Source organism: Suncus etruscus, chromosome 1 (assembly GCF_024139225.1).
Source record: "Suncus etruscus isolate mSunEtr1 chromosome 1, mSunEtr1.pri.cur, whole genome shotgun sequence".
Lineage (NCBI taxonomy): Eukaryota > Metazoa > Chordata > Mammalia > Eulipotyphla > Soricidae > Suncus > Suncus etruscus.
The window spans coordinates 64,681,791-64,706,098 of NC_064848.1; the positions used below are offsets into that span (position 1 = coordinate 64,681,791).

Sequence of the window (24,308 nt, forward strand, 5' to 3'; positions counted from 1 at the left end):
CTCAACAGTCATTTTTTTTAAATCTTTCTAGAACAAAACAAACTTTATTCTGCTCATATTTTTTTTTCTTTCTTTCACCCAGCTTTTGACTGGCTCTGTACAGGCTCAGAGATCAATCCTGGTGTTGCTGGGGGCACTATATGGGGTGCTGACATTGAACGTGGGTCAGCTGTGTACAAGGCAAGAATCCTACTTGCTGTACTATCCCTCTAGCTCACACTGAGTTTACTTTGAGGTACATAACTAAGAAATTATGAAACTTCCACACAATAAGCCAAAATGATATAGTTATTATATTCAGTCAATTCTGAATTTAATAAATGAAGGCACTTATAGTTTGATTTTGTTCTATGTTTAGACTTCAAGGTTATAAGACCTGGAGACATAGGTTTTACTTTATTTATGTCCTTGGTCAAATGGTGGATATTGGGGCCAGAGAGACAGCACAGTGGTAAGGCGTTTGCCTTAGACGCAGAAGGACAGTGGTTCGAATCCCGGCATCCCATATTGTCCCCTGAGTCTGCCAGGAGCGATTTCTGAGCACAGAGCCAGGAATAATCCCTGAGTGCTGCCAGATGTGACCCAAAAAACAAAAAAACAAAAAAACGAACAAAAAAAAAGGTGAGTATTACAACTGATATACAAAAAGTTAGCTTTTATCTACTTCTGAGTTTAGAATAAAAAGATTTCTCTGACTGTTGATCAATTCTAATGTCTTAATACTTGGAGTAAAATACAATTCTCGTACAAGTGACACTAAATTACCTGATCGGTATTTTCCATTCTTAAAAGGAGAGCTGATAGAAGAGACGGGGATAATGGGAAATGGCCACAGGAAATCTTTATGGAGTCTCTTCAGGGCTATCACAAAGTTGTCAACGCGGGCAGCTCGGGTTCGTTCCTTGCAGAGCCAACTAATTAGTTCAAAGCCCAGCTGGGCAGCAAAACAACCAAGATCCTTTAGCCGAACTTCTTCTAAGAGGCGTCGAGCATGTCTCCAGAGCATCATGTCAATATACATGTTCTCAGCACAATCACTATCTTTGCTCCATCTATCAGTGGGACCACAAGAGAGCTACAGAACAAGCAATCTGAATTTCACATACTTCTATGCAATAGAATTGATACTGGTGATAAAAAGATGTCTGAGATACAAGGTTTAATTCTGACTGAAGTTATCTTATTTTTGTGATATCATAACCACTGAACAATACCTGAAACAAGCTCCTGTAGCAAAGGAGTAATACAGACATAATTTACTTTACAGTGGCTCATAGTTAGTGTTTTTACAATCATAAGTCTATAGCAAATCTGTATCAAGCAAATCCACCAGTAGCATTTTCCCTACAATGTGCTTACTTTGTATCTATCTGTTCTGAAGTACATCATTTTTGGGGAAAGACTCCAAGCATTTCTAACACTTAATAACTTCAGGCTAGTAATAAATATAACTTTTATGTGCTACTGAGAATCAAAAATTTCCTTACTACAATATTCACTTTTTCTGAGGTGACCTGGAATTGAAATCACAATATTTCTAAAGTGTGTGAATAAGGAAGGGGGGTGGATAAGATTAAACTGGGGTGCTCGCTTCGGCAGTACATATACTAAAATTGGAACAATACAGAGAAGATTAGCATGGCCCCTGTGCAAGGATGACACGCAAATTTGTGAAGCGTTCCATATTTAAAAAAAAAATAACTAAACTGGGAAGGAGGTGATAGCTGAATAGAAGAAAGGGAGTAAATAGATAACAGTATTTGAAAATACCAATGGAAAAAAAGTGAAGGAGATTAGAATAAAGAAGTTAAGGATCAAGAGCAAAATGAAATGAAGTCTCTCAATATGAGTTTAGTATACACAAAAAATTAAAAGGAGGCTGGAGAGATAGTATAAAGGTTAAGATGTTCTCTTGTATGCAGTAAGTTCAATTACCTGCACCACATATAATCCCTGAGCATAACCATAAGTAACCTTGGACACCACAAAATGTGAAGCACACTCTATTCCTCTAATTTAAAAGAAAGAGAAAGAACAGGGGCTGGAGCAGTGGTGCAAGTGGTAAGGCATCTGCCTTGCCCACGCAAGCCGAGAACAGACTGCAGTTTGATCCCCTGGTGTCCCATATGGTCCCCCAAGCCAGAAGCAATTTCTGAGTACATAGCCAGGAGTAACCCCTGAGCGTCACCAGGTGTGGCCCAAAAACCAAAAACCAAAAAAAAAAAAAAAAAAAAAAAAAACACCAAAAAAAACCCCCACCCTATCATTCCTCATTCATATGCACTTATATGGCATAATGGATTTGTGAACTGAATAATAAGGTACTTTTGGTAATAGAAGAACTAGAGTACACCTGCGTGATACATTGGCTTTGCCATTTACAACTTCATAACTTGCCATTCATAACTCTTATGTAATGAACCTATGTTTTCCTGAGTGTCAATTTCTTTTCCTATATAATGTGGATAATAACAGTATCTACCCTCACAAAGCTGTTAAAAGGGTTACTAGATCTACACTTGCACATGCATAAATGGTACCTGGCATATGCCAAATAATTAGTATGTTTTATCTATACTTAAATTGAGGGTGTGACTGAAAAACTACTCTATGTTTAGGAATTGCTTAAGAGTCTCTCAGGGTTGCATTATTCTTGTATAGAGCACAACATGGGGATTTTAATGGTTTGGGGGTAAAGAAGTAGTATTATTAACAGATTAAAAATAATATAATAAAAATGTTCAATAATCTCTCACTATGTAAAAAAACTCAGTATGTCAGATTCTGTAATTAAATCATGAGAATTATATAAAAGAAAAAAACAGAGAGGAGAAAAAGCCAGAGCCACAAACATGTAACAACATAGGAAAGAATATAGGAGTTCAGTAACCAAAAAAAATTCTATCTGATAATTTCAATATTACTTCAGTTACTTCATAAGAGAAAAAAAAAATCTATGTATGAAGCAGAACTCAATCTCTAAGATGCACATCCTCTTGTTTTTCCAGGGTTTATTTAATCACTTTTCCAAGAACAGTCATGAGAGTCAAGTACATGAAAAACAATGTATTTTGTGTGTGTCAGTGTGAGGAGTATGTGTGTATGAGGAGAGGGAGTTAGCCACACTGATCCATGTTCAGTACTTACTCCTACTTACTCCTAGCTCTATATTTAGGGATCACTCCTGGCAGTGCCAGCACCAAATCACCAAATTTGATCTGCTGAATGAGCAAAAGGCAAATGCCTCAACCCAGCTTTTTTTCATGGAACACCTGTTTGTGGAATGTGTGTGTGTGTGTGTGTGTGTGTGTGTGTGTGTGTGTGATCTGCTGATGAGCAAAAGGCAAATGCCGCAACCCAGCTTTCCTCATAGAACACCTGTTTGTGGAACGTGTGTGTGTGTGTGTGTGTGTGTGTGTGTGTGTGTGTGTGTGTGTGTGTGTGTGTGTGTGTGTGTGTGTGTGTGTGTGAAAAAGATGTATTTGGGAAGAAAGGAAGAAAGGTGAAGTTGTTTACGTTTGTGGAATGTGTGTGTAACACCTGGGTGTGTGTGTGTGTCAAAAAGATGTATTTGGGGGCCAGGAGAGATAGCACAGTGGCGTTTGCCTTGCAAGCAGCCAATCCAGGACCTAAGGTGGTTGGTTCGAATCCCGGTGTCCCATATGGTCCCCCGTGCCTGCCAGGAGCAATTTCAGAGCAGACAGCCAGGTGTGGCCCAAAAACCAAAAAAAAAAAAAAAAAAAAAAAGATGTATTTGGGAAGAAAGGTGAAGTTGTTTACTTCTGCAAGAAGTTTTTTGGTTTATCTGCAAATTTATCTTTTCACTTAGATCCTCTATTTTCAGAAGAAATTCAAAGTTACAAATTGTAACTATCTGTTACAGTCAGAACAGCTGCAACAAGACCTAATCTAGAACAAGAGAAGAAACTGTACAAAGTATTAAAGAAGTAAACTTTGGAGGAGAAAAAGGAATCCTTTTGTGAAGTTTGGAAATGAACAAAGGAATTACTATTGGATAAAAATTACTTTTCATTAGGACTAAAATTTGTAAATGCCCTGAAATAAAATGTGTCATAGAATGAATGCCCTTAAAGCAGAAAGGCTTTTTATTCTGTTACCTTTTCCCAGAAGGGCCAGATGGCATACTCAGTGTTTTCTGTAAGCTGAATTTGCTAGCAGGAACATTTTCAGCTGATTGGGATAAACTAATGCTTCGATTCCTGAAGAATTCAAATCCACCGCCTGAACTGGATTCCTATGATCATACATAATGTGCAACACAATTAGAGAATGCCATGTAATTAATTGTATGGCCTGGGAATCTGTGCAATTTTGAAACTAACCTGAGCTGTTGGTGTAGATGGAGGTGTCTCAGATTCTCCAGAGCCAATGGCTTTAAGAAATCGAATCATGTGTCGGCATAAGTCCCACTTGCCTTGTTCCAGAGCTGTGTTGAACAGAAGGGTGGCATGTTGCCTACTCACTGCTGGGACTTCCATATTCTACCAAAAACAAAAACAAACAAAAAAAACACGAGGAAGACAAGCATTTTTTTTTAATATACTGCAAATGTGTTGGAAGACATAAGCAATCCTTTATTATTCCTTCCCTACACCTAGAGAAGAAAACACAGTACTACTCTGTTTAGTGGGAAAACTACAAAATACAGTACAAGAAAAAGCAGGGGTGATGTTTTAATGATGTAATATAAAATAAGATTCACTGAGCTTCTGCAGCTTGCTAGATTGTTTTCATAAACCTTAAGCACATTTTCCTACTAAAGCTGGTGAATGTACGAAACACTATTGGCTCTATTTTACAATGAAGAAACTGAATTAATTAACTTCTTGAAGATCAACAGAAGAACAAGAATATAAATTTGGGTTTGTCTGACTCCAAAAGAGCTCAAGCCTATGCCTGGTGACCATGTTTTCTGAAATTGTTGAACAAAAACGTCTCGGATATGGGCAGTAAGTAGAGTGCTATACAAGTGAATACCTGCCTTAGTCTTTCTGAAAAAGTACCCAAAGAAAATATTTAACTGACAAATAATCATCCATCAATCTAAAACAAATTAGGATTCTGATAGAGCTAACTTTCTCGTTCCATGGCTTGGGAGATGACTCAGTCTTAGGAGTGACTTAAAATGACCACAAAGGACCAACCACCAGTATTGTTTCTAATTTAAGAATTCTGTGGTGGTTAGATTCTGTGATTCTCTCTTAACGTAGTCATACAGTCTGCTAAAATCTCATTTCATGTAGTCATTCAGGCTTTACTAAAATCTCATTTCAGTTGGCTTTCCTGATGCAAATAAACCAAAAGAGGATCTATTCAGACAGTGTCTAAGCAGGTTTATGGTTAGCTTCCTTCCTATAGCAATGACACAATCTAGCATAAACTTGAAAGAACCTTCTAAGTGTATCAAACTCAAATCAATTGGCAGGAACACTAAACAAATCATTTTATAAGATAATGAAGCGTATTTTCAAGATTTAAAGAACAGGGCTGGAGTGATAACATAGTGGTAGGGCGTTTGCCTTTCTCACTGACCTGGGGTCGATTCCAGTATCCCATAAGGTTCCCCAAGCCTGCCAGGAGTGATTTCTGAGCAAAGAGCCAGGAGTAACTTCTGATCGCTGCTGGGTGTGGCCCAACAAACAAATTTAAAAGAACCCATTATTGGGGGGGGGGGCAGAGAAATCATGTGAAATGAGGGTACAGGCTGAACTTCCTTGGCTTGCTCTGAGAGCCCAACATTAGGTGTTGTTATGAACTAATCAGAGTCCCTTAGTAATTCTATACATTAAACTAATAATCTGTTATTGGGTGAGGAGGGGCTTAGACAAATCTACCAATATTAAACTAATAATGTATAATATGTACATGCTATGTGCATGGTACTATATAAAACATACATTTCGATATTATTCAAAGTAATACTATAAAAAGACACTGTCAGAGTGAGTGTAGGCACCCCGCTTTTCATATTTCCAGAAGTGAAAAACAAGCCATCGAATAACATTGGAACATGGACCTCACAAATGAAAAATGAGACACTCTCAGCAGGAGGGGGCAGGTCATTATCCCTGCCTGCCAAAGATACACCCACAAATAGCTGCCACACCAATGGCCCGACTTCAATGTTTTATTCCTGATTTCTGCAAAGATATCTAATTGATCAAAAGTGCAGGTATGCTGATATTTGGGCTGAAATTCTCCAGGACTTCTGTCAGAAAGAGTGCAGGCACCTTCCCCGACTCTCCCTTCATACTTCCAGAAGCCCTGAGAGCTAAAACCACATTCCACAGCTGCCACCCTATCAGCTACAAAACTTGGAATTTCTGGACTGTGTGGGCACATGTGCTTAATTTTTAAATACTGTCACCCCTCTTATGAACACACCAAATTAGATGTCAAAGTAGTAAAGAATTTACAAAACAGTATTGAATTTACCAAGCACTATTGGTTAACAAACATCTAAACTACGTAAGGTTAACAAACAAAACCAGTAACAGCAATACAACTGGCAATACATGGCTTACTAATTCTTCAGACAATGACTTAGTGGCATCACGGATATAGTAATTTCACAAATTTTGTCTTGCTTTAGTTTTTCAAAATATTTCATTACCACAGTGTAAACAGCAATATAAAGTAAATTACTGCATGCCTATCAAGGTGGCAAGCTTGGGGGTGAATGGGAATCTGAAGATAATGGTGGAAAAAATTTTACACTTGTAGTGGGATTGGTGTTGGAACATGGAATGGCAGAAACAAATGTATTATGAGCAATTATAGACCATGATATTCATATAAAGTAATAAAAAATTTTAAAATAATACTATAAACTCATCATCAATTTTCTATACATACACACAAGAGACCCCAACTGAAATTAAAGAATTGCAACCCTGCAATATTTCTTTATAATACTGAGGATTTTCTGCCATCGTTTATAAGATTGAATTCTTCGAAAAGAAATTGAACAGAAAACTTAAATACTGATTTTTTTAAACTTCATTTATTGATTGATTGATTGATTGATTGATTGATATGGGCCATACCCAGCGGCGTTCAGGGGTTACTCCTGGCTCTGCACTCAGAAATAGCCCTTGGCTGGCTGGAGGACCACATGGGATGCTGGGAATCGAACCAGGCCCCTTCGGGTTGGCCGCATAAATGCCACACTGCTGTGCTATCTCTCCGGCCCTAAATACTGATTTCTTAAGTACATTTTATTTTGTGTAAGGGATAAAATAATTACCTGCAGAATTATAAGGTAAGAGGCAGCTGTGTCCAAATCCTGGGCCATCAAGCATTCCTCAAACAAGTCCTTGGGATTTCCAACAGCTGCAAAAAGATAATTCCACAGGGCATATTCAGTCTTCCTGGCACAATGGACAACTGTCTGCAGAAATAGGGGGAATTCGGTGATAAATTTTGCCACAGTGGGAAGCAGAGGGTCGGGAATGGGCTCCCGTGAGGTAGCTTCTTCTTCCAGCACTTCATGGAGCATAAGTTCTAGGACATGAGGGAAGTAAGGTAATGTAGCACAGGACTGGGCCAGAAGCAAGGCTTGTTCTCCAAGGTTCCTGACCAGCAGCTGACGTAGAATATGGTGGAGGTAGATCTGAGAAGTTCTCTCTACGACGCAGAAAGGGAAAAGCACCTCCAGCTGTTCCCTCGCACTGTTTCGAGTGTACAAAGAATCATAGAGTAGAGTGTCATTGACAGCACCAAGGACTAATGCATCTTCAAACAAAACAGCCAGTGGGTAAATGTTGATATGGAAAGGCAACATGATCCTCTGGGACAAGAAAGAATGAGGCTTGCGATGATCCCGAGGAAAGAGAGGAAGCCAAACTTTCATTCCAGAACCACCACAGCTTAGCCAAAGAGCCTCCAGAAGGTGACGCTTGTGTTTATTTGCTCGATATGTGGTCCAGACATTTTCCACAGATTGGGCTAGTACAACAGGAGGACAAAACGGCAACTGGAGAAGGAGAGACGATCAGTTTCTTTATTCTATCTAAAATTGTAGGCTATGTTCCTACTGGTTTCATCAATCTTTCAAAATCAAATATAACTTTTTTGGGAAAAATTAGAAGGTTCAACTCAGAATTAGAGTTAATAATATTCTGTCTTTGAATGTAAATATGTATTTAAATCGTTTTTTAAGAAACCCGCTAAATTAATTTCAAGTTTATCCTTTTTCCACTAGATTATACAATAATTATGCCTAGTCAGTAACATCTGGAATGCAGATATTAATTATAATTTTAGGACCTAATCCATCAATCTTCACAGATGATCTTTTCCCCCGAAGCTAGAGATTACTTTTATGTATTCACTCAATTTCCAAACCACAAGAATACTCTTCTCTTAAATATTTTTTATAGTTTCATCCTAATTTAATATCATCTCAGTGTTAAATATTTTTATTAGTCTCATCCTTATCTAATATCATTTCTGTGTTCATTCCAACATTAATATTCATGCAGTACAATGCATTTACTCACAAGTTTCCTTTGGTTAGGGTTACTGTCCTTCTCTCGGATCTGAGGGCCAGATCGGTCCCTTTGCATCATTATAAGCTGTCCAGCAAGGTTGAGCATAATGCTCTCTGCATCACGAGCCTGAAGAAAAATGAACTGCAGTCAAACTAATTTTAATAACTAACATTATTTATTGCATATGTACTAAGTATAGTCATTCTGTTGGGCAGTATAAGTAAAAGAAACTTTCTTGATAAGGCATAATAAACTTAATATAACATAGTTAACGAACAATGGTGATATAAACTGAGGATAGAGCAGATCATCTTGCAAAAATTAAGAAAGCATTAAAAATTTATCAAGATAAGAAATCAATTCTTAAAAATTGATAAAAACTAGCATAGCTAGAAAAGGTATGAAGCATGAGATGAGAGTTATGAATAAAAAGAAAAGGGTTGGTACTTTAGGCAGGATAGGAATGCAAATGATACAGATGTAAGAGGACAGAATTGTTCTATTGGGAAAGTGAGAGCAATCTGGCTAGGTTAGGTATATTATGAGAAAAAGATAGTGGCAACAGACTTTCAAGGAGCACTTAAAAAAAAAAAAAAGAACAGCAGGAAATTACTCCTTACAGTTCTCAAAGAGTTATTTTTAAAATCTGAATTATTCAGGATTGTGAATAAGAAAGTATGGGTGCTGACCTTAAGTAATAAGGAAGTATCCTTTGATTATGGAAATTTTCAACTGAATTCTAAAGTAAAAGGCCTAGTCCAATTGAATCCTATGACTCATCTGAACTATTTTCACTTGCCAAGTGAGATTATTCTGGGGCTTGGGAGTAGTTCAGCAGCCAACAGGACTCTAAGTTTGAATTCTGGCACAGATGGCATTAAACCACTAGGTATAGCTCTTGAGATCCTTCTGAGCACAGCAGGGTATGGTCTTGGAGACTCCCAAGCACTGCCAGGATAGCATTGGTATTGCAGCAGTTAGGGACTCAAGCAGCACTGAGTCCTTGGACCATAATAATGAACTGTCTGGTTAGAGTAGTAAAGAATTGCTGGGAGAGGTGCTTGGGTCCCCTATGCACAGCTTGAGAGCCCACCAAAATTATAGGCATTAAAAAAAAGAACACATATGGATATGTGATACTGAACATGAAGGATAGAAAAAGCTCATTCCAAGGTAACAAATTTAGGTGATGTATTAAAGAAGTTGAGGTTATCACCAACTGTAATTTTTCTCCAAGGAATTTTGATTCTTTCTATTTGCTTTGCATGTACTCATTGCCACCAGAAAATATACTGTAAGATAAAGTCTCAAGTCAATCTTATCAATAAGAACTTATATCCTTTTCACAATCTATGTTTCAGTAACTCTGAAATCCTTCCAATTCTAAAATATATCATGCTTTCTCTTATCGATGGGTTTTTATGGGGTTTTTTTTTTTGGGGGGGAGGGGGGTCTCACCCAGCAGTGCTCATGTTTTATTCCTGGCTCTACGCTCAGAAATTGCTCCTGGCAGGCTCAGAGACCATATGGGATGCCGGGATTCGAACCACTGTCCTTCTGCATGCAAGACAAATGCCCTACTTCCATGCTGTCTCTCTGGCCCGGGTCTTTAAGTTTTAATTGAAATAAAAAAGATATTATGACTAGACTTTTCAGGCTTATGTTATGTATTTTTAAAGAAACCTGCTTGGGGCTAGAGTCATAGTACAGTGGATAAGACATTTGCCTTGCATGCAGCTGACCTGGGTTTGATCCCCAGTATCCTATATGGTCGCCTGAGTATCGACAGTAATGATTCCTAAGCGCAGAGCCAGGAATAAGTCCTGAGCACTGCTGGATATGACCCTATTAATGAAGAAGAAGAAGGAAGGAGGAAGAAGAAGAGAAGGAGGAGGTGGAAGAGAAGGAGAAAAGGGGGGGGGAAGAGGCGAAGAAACCTAAATACATTTTTTTTTTGTTTTTGGGCCACACACGGTGACACTCAGGGGTTACTTCTGGCTATGCGCTCAGAAATCACTCCTAGCTTGGGTACCATATGGGACAGTGGGGACTGAACTGAGGCTTGCAAGACAAGCGCCCTACCACTGTGCTATCACTCTGGTCCCTAAACCTAAATACTTTTTTTTTTGGCTGGGGGTCATATCCAGCGGCGCTCAAGGGTTACTCCTGGCTCTGCTCAGAAATCACCCCTGGCAGGCTCAGGGGACCATATGAGATTCAAACCGCCGTCTGTCCTGTGTTAGTTGCATGCAAAGCAAACACCTTACCACTGCACTATCGCTCTGACCCCTAAACATAAATACTTTTGGCAAGTATATCATATTAATAACTGAGTATATAATTATGCCCTTACTGTCTGAGTAGAAGCCATGCTTTAGAGTTTGCCAATGGAGCTCATTCATCACCTATATCTGAGGTATAATGTATTCATTTAGTATTTATTTGCTCAACAAATTAAATTGCTATCAACTAAAAACAGAAAAAATGAAGAGTTCTGTTACCTGCTGTGGCATTTTCAAGGTGATTCCGTTCTCTGTACTCACTGATGTCAGAGTGACAGACACGACCAGAAAAGGGTGAGGAATATAGCGAGACATGGAGACTTCCTGCAGAACCTGCACGGCAGCAGTAGTATTTGGACTGTAAACAACAACAAAAGCGATGAAAGAAATCCCCTATCTCCACACTTTTATTTTTCCCTTTTTTTCTACTAAAAGCACGAGAGTTCATGTCTACCAATCATCTAATTGCTTTTTACTTATTATTCCCCTTTCCCAAAGTATTTTCTGGCAGAAGGACAAAGTAGAAGTGGCCAAAGAACACATATGGAAATGAGAGAGAAAGAAATATACTGAAAGGAAGCTTAGGAATAGATTTTATTTTGCTACTTAGGCATAGAAAATATTTAATAAAAAAAAACCAGTTGGTTAAGAAACGATGAATGTTCTATGAGAATAGTTAAGATTTCTTAATCTTTTTAAACAATATTTTGTCATAATTTAGGCAATAGGTTAATAATAATGTTCAGGGGCCAGAGCGGTAAGGCATCTGCCTTGCCAGTGCTAGCCTAGGATGAACCGTGGTTCAATCCCTCGGTGTCCCATGTGGTCCCCCAAGCCAGGAGCAATTTCTGAGCACATAACCAGAAGTAAACCCCTGAGCGTCACTGGGTGTGGCCCAGAAAACCAAAAAAAAAAAATAAATAAATAAATAAATTCAAGTTTATAGTATTAAGTATAAAATCAAAGCACATCCCCCTGCCACTGAAGCCCTCCAAGCCACCCCTTAAGCCTATGTCACCAGAATTTCTTAACTATCATCTTTTTTTTTTATTTTTATTTTTTTTTATTTTTTTGGTTGTGGGGCAATATCCAGCATCGCTCAGGGATTATACTCTGTGATCACTCCTGGTGCACTGAGAGCACCATATGGGATGCTGAGAGTCAAACCCAGGTCAGCCACATGAAAGGCAAGCACCTTACCCAATGTATTATTGCTCCAGCACCTTAATTTTCATAACTCATTAAGGACTAACCTATTTTAGTAAATTCTTCCCCCAAAAGAACCACTCCCTTCCTCTACACTTAAGGGAGTAAAATAAAATTCAAGAGGCATGTTCTAAATGCTGCAAGTTGGTAAGATGCCAAGAATATAGGAAAAACACAGCAATGACAAAAATGCCAGTCTTTCCCGGCCGGGAATAGAGCCAACTAGCTCATAATAAATGGGTCTACTGAGGACACACTTCCTAAGGTCTGAGTCTGTGTAACTCCATCAAATTTTCCCAAGTGTCTGGAAAACTAGTAGTTGGCAATCACATTTTCAAGACAAATGAACAAAACTATTATCTAAGGATTTACCCTAGCCCAAATTAGATTTTTCTCTAATTCTTTAAGTTTAGTTGATAAAGTTGCTGCAAGCTCTTTTATTTAGGTAATTAAAAAATACTTTGCAACTATCCCTAACTAAAAGTCCTTGCTTTATTGAACGAAAGTCAAAATGTCTAAAACACTTTCCCAAATGAAACTAAATGTGAAATTATCTCAAGTTCTTTGAGAAAACAAAAATGAAATGGGAATAGGATACATAAAAAAACCCAAAAAGTGGTTTTATGAAATATACTTACCCATCAGATTTTCTTTCAATACTGTAAAGACATATTGAACAGTCTGCTCTAAATACTATTACCATGTCCCGGAAAACACTAAGTAGTAATGTTTCTGCTTGTGCTTTGGTTATGTGAGCAAAGGCATTGTCCAAATTTGATGTTCGCAAGTAAACTCTGAGCTAAACAAAAATAAAACAGTAAAATCAATATTCCTATTGTGAAATAGCAGTAAGTATGTACTCATCTTTGCTCTAAGTTTCTGAAACTTGTGCACCTCATATTCTAACAATAGCTATCTTTTATTTTATGCATATACTATTCATATTTTCCATTTTTTTATTGTGAACCCATTTCTTTTTTTTTTTTTTTTCAGAATTGTTCATAACTGAGTTTCAGTCATACAAAGTATAACACCCTTTACAATGGACATTTCCCGCTACCAATGTCCCCAGTTTTCCTCCTGTTCCCCCACCCTGCCTGCCTGTGGCACACATTTTTCTTTTCTCTCCCTCATCCATCCTCAACCCCTAGCACTATTCCACCCAGTTATTTAAGTATTTCCTTCTACCCCAAAACTTAGAGAATATCTAAAAGCTAGATTTTCTTAGAAAAAGTTAGAGAAGTCCTAAAATTTAAAAAAATTGTAACTGAAAATGAAAATCTTAATACCTAATAATACCAAATTCTTAGTTTAAAAATAAAATGTTAATTATGCAATAGAATTTTTTTCTAAAAACCAAAATGTTCTAAGTATTAAAACTGCAGGTTTAGAAGTGATAGCACAGTAGGTAGAGCACTTGCCTTGCATGTGACTGACCCAGGTTTGATGCCTGGCATCCCATATAGTTTCCTGAGCCCATCAGGGATTTCTGATTCCTGAGCACAGAGCCAGGAGTAACCCCTGAAAACCAATGGGCATGACTCAAAAACAAAAACAAAAAAATTAAAAATACAAAGATTACTTGTGAAAGAGCTTACCTCTTCTTGGCGGTCATTTATGTTATAACATGCAAGAACAATAAAATCATTCCACCAGGCTAAGCCACCTGTTACAATCATATTTTGTTCCTAAAAATAAAATAAAACAACTTATTTGCCTTTATTTATGCTAACAGAAATTTCAGTAAGTAACCATTCTTACAGAATGCTATGAAGGAACAATGTTTTACTCTAAATCCTTTTAATAAAGTACTACTCTAGGACATATATAATGATTCATATTTTTTTTTAAAAAAATAAACATTTCTAGAAGGTAAAAAGCATACTGTACTATTTAGCATCTTTATCCCCACAGTCAATATTCAGATTTAAATTCTAGTTCCAATACTGATTAGCTTCACCACCAAATAATTTCTCTTTTATATATGGTAACAAAAGTATTCTCACTGGGCTATAAATGTTAATTTTCTTTGCTCCACCTACATAATTATTATAAAATCCAACTGCCTGTGTCATTATGCTACCCAAACATTATACATAATATCTTTTTAAAGAGCAGTAAATAATATAAAACTTTATGAAAACCTATTCTAGTCACATCTGATAAACTCAACATTAGTTTAAGTTAAAGAATTTATAGTATCTAAGCTTTAAAACAAAGCAATAACTTCAAAATAAAATTCTTTATTAAATAAGTATCTTATCAGAATTGACTCTTATATGACAACATCATTTAAAAACATTTATATGAAAAAATTACTCTATTTTTAATAAGTTAACAATGGCATTACTTTAAAGTTTTTCTTACTATAGGCCTCATTCTTTAGGAAATAGGTTTTTAATTTCAAAAAGACTAACCTGGGTAATGTTTCCAAAAAGTTTCCATTTTTTGGTAAGTAAAGAATAATGTGCAAAACCAAACTTGCCAACCACAGCAATATTCTGTCCGATTTTATCAATAGCTGAAAACTGATAAAAAAAAAAAATTAAGAACTCTCTCCTGTAGTCTATATACTTTTATTAGCTATACAGAATTTTGTAACACACTAGATAAGTAAAATATTAATAATAGTTTGCTAAGTGAAATAAGTTAAAAATTTAATTAGAAATGTAATCAATAACATATTTTAATATAGATTAGCAATGCACAATGGATCAACTACCAAAATCTTCCTTTTATCAATGCATCTACTAACTCAGAACACTTCTTATATGAAATGCTATCCAATGAAAATTAATACCAAAAAGTAAAAACTCACCCGTATAGGCCAATTGCTCTCTAGATAGGTGCTCGAAATCTACAGAAAATAACACAACATTTTGGTAAGAGTTCTGAAATATATGTAAACTTAAAACATTAAAATATGTATAACACCACAAGATTCACCTTATAATCATGTTTAAAATGCTCCCCAAAATGGATATTTGTAGTAAGAGTATTTGGAATTTACCATTTTTATAGCAGCAAATTTTTCAACTTCTCCTGTTTTTGACCATTTCACTATATTATATATAAAGAATTATTTGGTTCTTTATATGTTTTATTCTTTTTTTCTTGTTTTTGGGCCATATGGCTCTGCTCAGGGTTTACTCCTGCTAGGCTCAGGGAATAATATAGGGTGCCAGGGAATCAAAATAGGGTTAGTTCCCTCCAAGACAAGTGCGCTGTTCACTGTATTATCTCTCTAGCCCCTATCCTCTATACATTGTTTTGTTTGGCTTTTTTGTTTTATTTGGTTTTGCTTTAAATACTGAAAACTCAGTGAGAACAGAGAACTGACCAACAAATGATTTTTAGAAAAGCACCCACAGGACAGCCAAAAGCCAGGTAGCTGAATAGTTTACATTTGTGGATTTGAATCATTCACAAACTTTAAATAAGTTTAAATACATTCTAAATTATTAGAATTTATTAGAAGTTTCTAAAATTAGAACTCTGATAAGAGTTTGTTTTGTTTTTGTTTTTGGGTCACACCCGGCAGTGCTCAGGGGTTCCTCCTGGCTCTATGCTCAGAAATCGTTCCTGGCAGGCTTGGGGGACCATTTGGGATGCTGGGATTTGAACCACTGTCTTGTATGCAAGGCAAATGCCCTACCTCCATGCTATCTCTCCAGCCCCATGGCAAGAGTTCTTTTTAAATGAAACATTTTTAATTATTTATACATCCTGCAGATTAAAAAAAAAATCAATATATGCTTAATAATATAAAAACATACAAAGTACAGAATAAAAATTTCTTTATATCACTGTTTGGGGTTAACTGCTAACTTTTAGCATATCCCAAAGCAAACATCCAATTACATGTGAGATTACATATAAACTGTTATTTCTGTTTGGGGTATTAAAAGGATATATAAGAACTCAGTACATAATCGATATTAACACTTTATCTGCAACGTAAGTAATATACAATCATCATCTTAATAACAACTACAAAATTGAAGAGTCTTTGGTGAGAGCTGCACTAAAAAATTATTCAGTAGGTTGAGTACACGCTTTGTATGCAGGAGGCCTCAGATCAAGCCCCGATACAACATGGTCCCATGAACACTATCTCTGAATATGGAATTGGGAGATGCTCCTGAACACCACCAAGTATATTTCCCTAAAAAAAAACCAGAAGAATCCTTGGTGAAAATACCAATGAAGGTTAAAAAAATTCTAGCTTTATTGGAGACTCAATATTCTACTATGCTGTTGATTAAATAAATAGTTTTCACTCACAGCCATGTAGTGACTGATTGCAGAGTGAAAACTGAGTCACTGGGGAGAATTTTCTGCTCCTGAAACAAGAGACACTTCAACTTATTAATTTTTTTCCTTTTACTCAAAGAAATAGAACATATTTAAAAAATAAAGGCAAAATGAATACAGTGTTTTTGCATAATGTGAAAACAATACAAAAATAATGTAAAAATAGTATGCGGAAACAATTTACTACCTTAAAAAATTAATGTATTATATGCTATTAGACTCCCTTTATTATATCCTGCAATCTAAGACAATTAATAGCTTTCAGTACACCCGAAAGTTCTTAGTTTCAGTGTTGGCTTATGAAGGACTACCTTACAAAAATACAGATAACAATGTCCTGGTAAGTATTTGAAGATAGCTTAATTTGTATCTTAAAAGATATGCTGTATCAATTAGGCCAATTAAGCTTAATTTGTATCTTAAAATATATGCTGTTCCAATTAAGCCAATTAATGAAATTCACCGTGCCAGGTGAAATTAGTTCAGAAAATGGCTTCTCAGATATGATCAAGAAGAAAAAATAACTGGAAATATTGGTGGAAGGAAATGAACACGGGAGAAGAGATGGGGTGTTGGAACACTGTCTAACAAACTAAATCATCAACAACTTTTTAACTCTACCTCACAGTGATTCAATATAAAAAAAATGAAACCAAACTAAAAGTTGAGCAAGATTTCTAAGAGGCTGTATGTAAAATTTTTATGAAGGTAGAAAATAAACAAGTTACCTGAAGATACCTGAGCATAACTGAGCCAGATAGATACTCATGATGCTAGACAGAACCTCCATGTTTCTCCAACTATAGTGGTATGGTATTGTGGAATACATAGGTGGCTAAGTTGTGACAAGAAATTTTAGTGCCAAAGAGAATTTCAACAGGAAGTGTTTCTAATTGTGGAAACTAGGATAACTTTTTTTTTTTTAGTTTTGGGTCACACCCAGCAGTGCCCAGGGGTTGGTTACTCCTGGCTCTGAGTTCAGAAGTCGCTCCTGGAAGGCTCAGGGGACCATATGGGATGCCGGGATTTGAACCACCATCCTTCTATATGTAAGGCAAACACTTTACCTCCATGCTATCTCTCTGGCCCCTGGAAACCAGGATAACTCTTATCATACAAAGTTGCTGAAGAATATCTATAGGAGAAAAAAGTTTATTCATTTGCTTCCAAAATTATATAAAAGTGCTCATTACAGAAAATTTATTTCCAAAAATCAAAAGAAGTTACACAAAAGTAAGGTGTTTGCCTTGTACGTGACTAATCCGGGATGGACCCAGGTTCAATTCCTGGCATCCCATATGGTCCACCAAGCCTGCCAGGAGCAATTTCTGAGTGCAGAGCCGGAGTAACCCCTGAGCATCACTGTGTGTGGCCCACCCCCCAAAATCAAAATAAGTTTAAAATGAAGCATTGTTTCTTCAAGTATCAGCAATACCACAGGAGGAAAAAATATTTACTTTCGATGTAGGCCATCTTTATTGATCTACGTGTCACCTGAACTTTGACCTTTATCCATAATACCAAGAAAAGTAAATAGTACCATATCTATAGCAGTAATTGAATTTATTACTCCTGAAAATCATAAATTTTTGCTGTTTTAAAGGAAAAAACCCATAATTAATATACTCTTCTTATCAGGAAACTATAAGCATAAGATAGAAGACTTAAACAAAAAGTCCAGTAGTGTAGAGGAGGAACATACAGTGCAGCAGAATTAGTTGGAGCTCATTTGGTGAACTCTAAGCTGTACAAGAAGCATAAAAGTGTAAGTTACAAAAGTCACTTTGATAGAGAATAAAGCACAACTCATAAGAGTTTATATTAAAGGGATGATTAGGCAAGGAGTCATGCTTCTTTCAGGGAATCACTGCTAGAGGCTACAAATCCTGGAAGATAAAGTGTTAGCAGTATAAGAAACTCTAAACTATCACTGCAATACTGCAGTGACTCATGGCTGGAATGCCAACAACCAAAATTTATGGTATTTCAAGCAAAATCATTGCCAAAAAGGCACATTCTAAGTTTTAAGTAGCAACCAAATATTACTTAACATTTAATACACAGGGCTTACATAAGTTAAGAGTATCATATTAATTGATATTACAGAAAGGTTAAATCTGCCTGGCACTACACTCTGCTGTGTGACCTGGTAAGTCACCAAATTTCTCTGAACTCGTTTCCTTATGTATAAAATCTAGTTGAATACATGATCTCTAAGGGCACTGAGTCATAACAATGGAACTGTTTGGGGAAGTCTAATTCTTATATTATTTTAAGAAAGCTAAAAAAAGATAAAACTAGAGTTAAACAAATTCATCTTTCTTAGTATTTAAATAGTTTCTTTTAGAGAGAAGAAACTTGCTAGTTCATCTATTTTGTCTAAAGTAGTAATTCAGTGTTATACTTTCAAATATGGGATAATTCATAAGTGTTTAATAAGAATGACTCAACTTTTGAGCTGGAAGAAATTAAATTTTTTGTTATTGCCTGATGGATTTTTGAGTTCCAGACCTACCTTCTTTGATCCTCTGCTCTACTTGGCTCTCTGGCAACATAGACCTGGCTAGGCAGAACTGGCATTGATGCTAGGTCAGTGTAGAATGAATAGTTCAAAGTATGGGGAAATGAAAATAGCAGAGAAATGGCTATAGGAGAGAAGGGAGCAGTGGAAAATTTTAGTCAAGAAGTAGCTGATGCATTTTTATTTAATAATTGTTACTAATTATAAAATGGTATGCATATTGTTTGATTTCTGTGAATTTATTAATGTCCATTAAGTACATTTTTAGTTTATACCACATGCCAATTTAAGAGATATTTCTCTTAATTTTTCACACATGACCACATTCTTCTGTCTCTCATTATTGCCAAAATCAGCTGAAAAGAATATGAGAGCTGAAGAAAGCTAGTAAGGTAAAGTATAGAAGGAAAGAATTGTAGGAATAATGACTACAAGGAACTAATTCAAGGATAGGTGATAATGTACCTAAAGGCACTGTGGTATGAAAAGAGAAAAGAAAACACTCAGGACTTTTAAATTGTATAAAAGCTTCTTTCAAGGTATTCAAATTATCCAGATTAATCCTGTTTGATATCAAAATTCAGAATTAATTTTCATATTAAGTGCCAACTTAAAAGTATTGCCAGAAACAGCAAATATTTTGAAACAAGATTAATAATAAAACTATTAACAGTAAGGTACTAGATTACAATTTGTGTTTGGAGTCAATTAAATTCATTGTGTCTCTATTAGGACTACAGGCCAGCAACACTTTTTCCTTATTCAAATACTTAGATCTAAGTTTGTATCAAAAACTGGGATGGGGGTTGGAAGTAAAATAAACAATTCTGTTCAATAAGAGGGCAAAACTTAAGCTTTCAGCTTCTGAAACTTCTCTAACAGATTTAAAGAAGAGAGGAATACAGCCTATATCAAGTGAAAAGAAGACAAGATAAGAACAAAGGAAAACAGGAGACAACACAAAAGACTTTTTTAAAACATCAAAAACCTAGCTCAAAAATCTTAGCCAAAGACTAAGTCAACAGTAAGAGTTACCTGTACAACATGCCAGTGGCGATGTCCAAGTAAAGTGCTTAATCCCTGAGATTCTAAACTGCAGTCTGCAAAGAAGTTCTTCTGTCTAGATTTATGCTCAGAGTGCGCTGAAGAATTCCTAGGATTCTGTGCTTGTGAAGCCTCTCCACAGTTCAAGTACAAGCGATCCTCCCCTTGAAGCAAGACTTGCTCCTGATTACTCTGGATGTAGGATAAAGGAAGCAGAAAAGCAAAGGAAAGGAAGTAAATACAATTATTAGGTAAAAAAAAGTAAGTTATACATACATTTTATTTTTCAAAGAAAAAATGTATCAAATGGGTCCAAAGAGATGGTATAGCTGTTAATGTCCTTGTCATTTGATCCCTGGTATCTCATAATGTCCTCTAAGTCTGTCAGGAGCACTGCAGGGTGGCTGAACACCCCTGCCCACCCAAAAAAGAAATGTACCAGATCTCAGTATTGACTTCCTCACAGAAGACAAACAACAAAATTCATCCCTCTGATATATTTAATGAGAACAAGCAGTATTTTAAAGATTACTTTTCATTGCAAATAGTATCTTTATTAGCAACCTATTTTTTTATGTAAAAGAGATGCTATGAGAGACAGAATATAACCTCAATGTTTAAACAACAGTTTTCAAGTGGCCAGTCCACAGGCTTTAAATGGTCAAAACCGAATTATTTTTACATAAAATATCTCATGAGCTGTGGTAGGAAAACATGGCTAGTCAAGGAATTTATGTGCATATAATCACCCATTTGCCCATATGGCAAGAAGGGGTGAATTAGAAATGAGATAAGTGGATGTGAAAGCATCTCATAAACAATTAGAAAATGTGTCTGTGGTCTTGATTTAGAACAGTAATCTATCTCTTACCTTTCTACTGCAGTCCAAAGACAGTGGTTGCTTTAAAGTAAAACAATCATATGGAAAGGGGGAGGTGAAAAGGAAACACAATTCTGCCACCCCCAAGTATTATTATTCTTCAAATGCAATAAAGAAATCTCAGATCCAAGCTATTTTCATATTTTTTCAATGTGTTATTAATTTTCTTTGGAAATCGATTTGACTAAATATTTAAAAGTTCACTGGTAGTAGATCTTAGCATATGTATTCCTAACATGTAACACAATCTTAAAAAAAATACATTAAAATAAAATGTTAATATTACTATAACTTAGTCAAACTTGAGTAGTTCTAACTATAACTTGGGGTGGTGTTTCCGAAAACAGGTTCTTACATTATTTTCAAAGTGATACTTAAAAATTAAGAAATAAACTTTGAAAACAATTTTTTTTCTTTTTGGTTTTTGGGCCACACCGGTGATGCTCACGGGTTGTTCCTGGCTATGTGCTCAGAAATTGCTCCTGGGATGCCGAGGATTGAATGAGGTTCATCCAGGATCAGCTGCATGCAAGGCAAATGCTCTACGACTACACTATAGCTCTGGCCCCTGAAAACACTGATGATTTTAGAGCAACTTCTGTACTTCCATTAGCATATTAGAAATCCTGAAGTCCCACAATAAAGAAATCTCTATAAAGGGTCAGAGATAATATATTGGTTAGGGCTAACATCTAGAATGTGCCTGACTTAGGTTTGACTCCTGGCACCACATGGTCCCCTGAGCAACACCTTGTACAGTTCTGGCCTCCACAAGGATTACTAGGATACCCTCTGCATAACAGCATCCCCAATCCTTTGCACTGAAAAGCATTGGTGGGGTCCCTGAACCTTCTGAGCACTTTTGGAGCCTCTTCAAAAAAAAAATCCAAAGAAATATCTACATCTCAGGCCCGGAGAGATAGCACAGCGGCATTTGCCTTGCAAGCAGCTGATCCAGGACCAAAGGTGGTTGGTTCAAATCCTGGTGTCCCATATGGTCCCCCTTGCCTGCCAGGAGCTATTTCTGAGCAGACAGCCAGGAGTAACCCCTGAGCAATGCTGGGTGTGGCCCAAAAAAACAAACAAAAAAAAAATATATATATATATATCTACATCTCGAATACCAATATTTCATATTTACATGACAATGATTTTTTAAAAGTTCTGTATGGTTAGTGAAATTTCTCATAACTAGTGCCTGCTAAATAACTGCAAAAATGCTATTCAGGTAAGTCTAGGGCCACAGAGGAATGAGTACATGCTTTGCATGTGGTTTGATTCCAATACCAAGCTGGGAGCAGTCCCAAACACTAACAGGTGTGGTCCCAAAACTAACATCTGCTAAATAAACAAACACAGTCTGATTTTCTCAAATGAAAGTCACTTCAACAGTTATAATTAAATAAACTTACCATACAAGGGTTTGCAGTGAGTACACTCTTAATAAATTGAAACAGCAGAATACCAGGCTGTTTAACTATACTCTTCGCATCCACCTCAGTATTTTGAGGCCCAAATCCACTGATAACCCATAGGTGATAGCCTTCTGCTCCCCAGCTCTTAGAGTTGAGGAAGGAGAGAAGAAAGAGATAAAAATAAAATAAAATATTTTTTATCTTTTCCTTGTATCAAATACTCTAATAAATCTGAAGTACTATATTAGTAATGTTATTAATGATTCCTTAAGGCTGAAGAAACTATGCTGACAAGATCATATTAATCTCTGTTGTATCTTTACTATCTCCTCGGAAACCATTACTAACCATTAATGTCTTCTACACTGAATAGAGAAGAATACACAATTTTTTAGTCTAAATCCTAAGAAATGCCTACTGTTAACATTGGCATTCTTTTTTTTTTTTTTTTTTTTTTTTGGTTTTTCGGTCAGACCTGGATCATATGGAATGTCAGGATTCAAACCACCGTCCTTTTGCATGCAAGGCAAATACCTTATCTCTATGCTATAACTCTGGCCCCAAGAGTGGCATTTTTAAATTTAAATTTTAAAACTGTTTGACAAATATAGTTGTTTGCCATTTAACAACACTTTGGTCAATGATGGGCCACATATGTGACGATTATCCCAAAAGGCTATATACCAGATAGCTTTTTGTATAGTAGGCAGATATTTCTAGACTTGGGTAATGACATTATGACATTCACACAACAATGAATTCACCTAATAATACATCTCCCAAATATTGCCATCTCCAAGCAAAGCATGCCTGTACAAAAAATAAAATCCTTACAAAGGAATGAATACCTAGGTTACCTAGCTGAGGGTTGACAGATGTACCCCAAACAGTTTTACCCCAAACAAAGCAAAGGACAATGCATCAAAAGCTATGAGATTATGTTTTTTTAATTTTTATTTGTTTGTTTGTTTAGGTGTCACACCGGGTAGCGCTCAGGGGTTCCTCCTGGCTCTGCACTCAGAAGTTGTTCCTGGCAGGCTCGGGGGACCAGAGACGACGTTGGGATTCAAACTGCAATCTGTTTGGGTCCACCGCATACAAGACAGGCGGTGCCTTACCCTTTAGACCAGGTTTTTTATTTTTATTATTATCTTTGTTTTTTGTTTTTTTTTTTTTGTTTTTTGGAGGGGGTCACATCCAGTGGCGTTCAGGGTTACTCCTGGCTCAGCACTCAGAAATTGCTCCTGGCAGGCACTGGGGATCATATGGGATGCCAGGATTATTCGAAACACCATCAGTCCTGGATCAGCTGCTTGCCAGGCAAACACCCTACCGCTGTGCTATCTCTTCGGCCCTGAGATTATGGTTTTTGTTTCAAACTACCAGTAGGCTATTTTTTTTTTTTTTTTTTTTTTTTGGTTTTTGGGTCACACTTGGCAGCACTCAGGGGTTCCTCCTGGCTCTACGCTCAAATCGCTCCTGGCAGGCTTGGGGATACTGGGATTTGAACCATCGTCCTTCTGCATGCAAGGCAAACGCCTTACCTCCATGCTATCTTTCCGACCCTAGGCTATCATTTTGTTGTTAATTTGGTCATGTTATTTGGTTTCTTGGGTATAAGTCTCTTCTTGATTCAGATAAGCTCTTAAGTCCAGTTATTTTAAATATGCTATAACTAGATTCCATTATAGATTATTCTTTTTGTTTTTGTTTTGGGGCCATATTCGGCAGTACTCAGGGGTTACTTCTAGTTCTAACTCAGAAATTATTCCTGGGTCTGTTCTGCGTTGGCAGCATGCAAGGCAAATGCCCTACTGCTGTGCTCTCTCTCTCTCTGGCCCTAGGTGGTTGTTTTGGGTTTTAATATTAATAAATCCCATTTGGCGAGGTCAAGAAAATAATAATGGAGATTAGGGGTTATGTCCATAAACCCGCCAATTATCAGAAGCTTAATTAAGCTTTCTTTTCCTAAAACAATACTTGCACAAACCAGATGTGTTCTGGAATGAAGAGATGGTTCAACAGGCTGAGCACATGCATGCTTTATATGGAGGAGGCCCAAAATCAATCCCCTGCACAACAGAGGTTAAAAAAAGAAAAACACCAAGCTTCTCACATTTTTATCAACAGTTT

At 36.6% G+C, this 24,308-nt stretch overlaps 1 protein-coding gene and 1 non-coding gene across 3 annotated transcripts in view; one reads left to right on the forward strand and one right to left on the reverse strand.

Moving 5' to 3' along the window:
* The window catches only part of RIC1 (RIC1 homolog, RAB6A GEF complex partner 1), a 96,327-nt gene that overhangs the window by 14,117 nt on the left and 57,902 nt on the right, over positions 1-24,308 (reverse strand). For both annotated transcript variants that reach the window (XM_049772950.1, XM_049772943.1), the window contains exons 11-22: positions 22,173-22,319; positions 19,872-20,072; positions 14,820-14,858; positions 14,419-14,529; positions 13,600-13,689; positions 12,640-12,800; positions 11,015-11,153; positions 8,523-8,639; positions 7,268-7,996; positions 4,344-4,502; positions 4,119-4,255; positions 766-1,052 (exon numbers count right to left, since the gene is read on the reverse strand). In XM_049772950.1, coding sequence (XP_049628907.1) covers positions 766-1,052; positions 4,119-4,255; positions 4,344-4,502; positions 7,268-7,996; positions 8,523-8,639; positions 11,015-11,153; positions 12,640-12,800; positions 13,600-13,689; positions 14,419-14,529; positions 14,820-14,858; positions 19,872-20,072; positions 22,173-22,319 — 2,317 coding nt within the window. The remainder of the gene's footprint in view (positions 1-765; positions 1,053-4,118; positions 4,256-4,343; positions 4,503-7,267; positions 7,997-8,522; positions 8,640-11,014; positions 11,154-12,639; positions 12,801-13,599; positions 13,690-14,418; positions 14,530-14,819; positions 14,859-19,871; positions 20,073-22,172; positions 22,320-24,308) is intronic.
* On the forward strand, positions 1,584-1,690 carry LOC126024912 (U6 spliceosomal RNA). Its single transcript, XR_007500994.1, has one exon. It is a non-coding gene; the product is annotated as a U6 spliceosomal RNA (small nuclear RNA).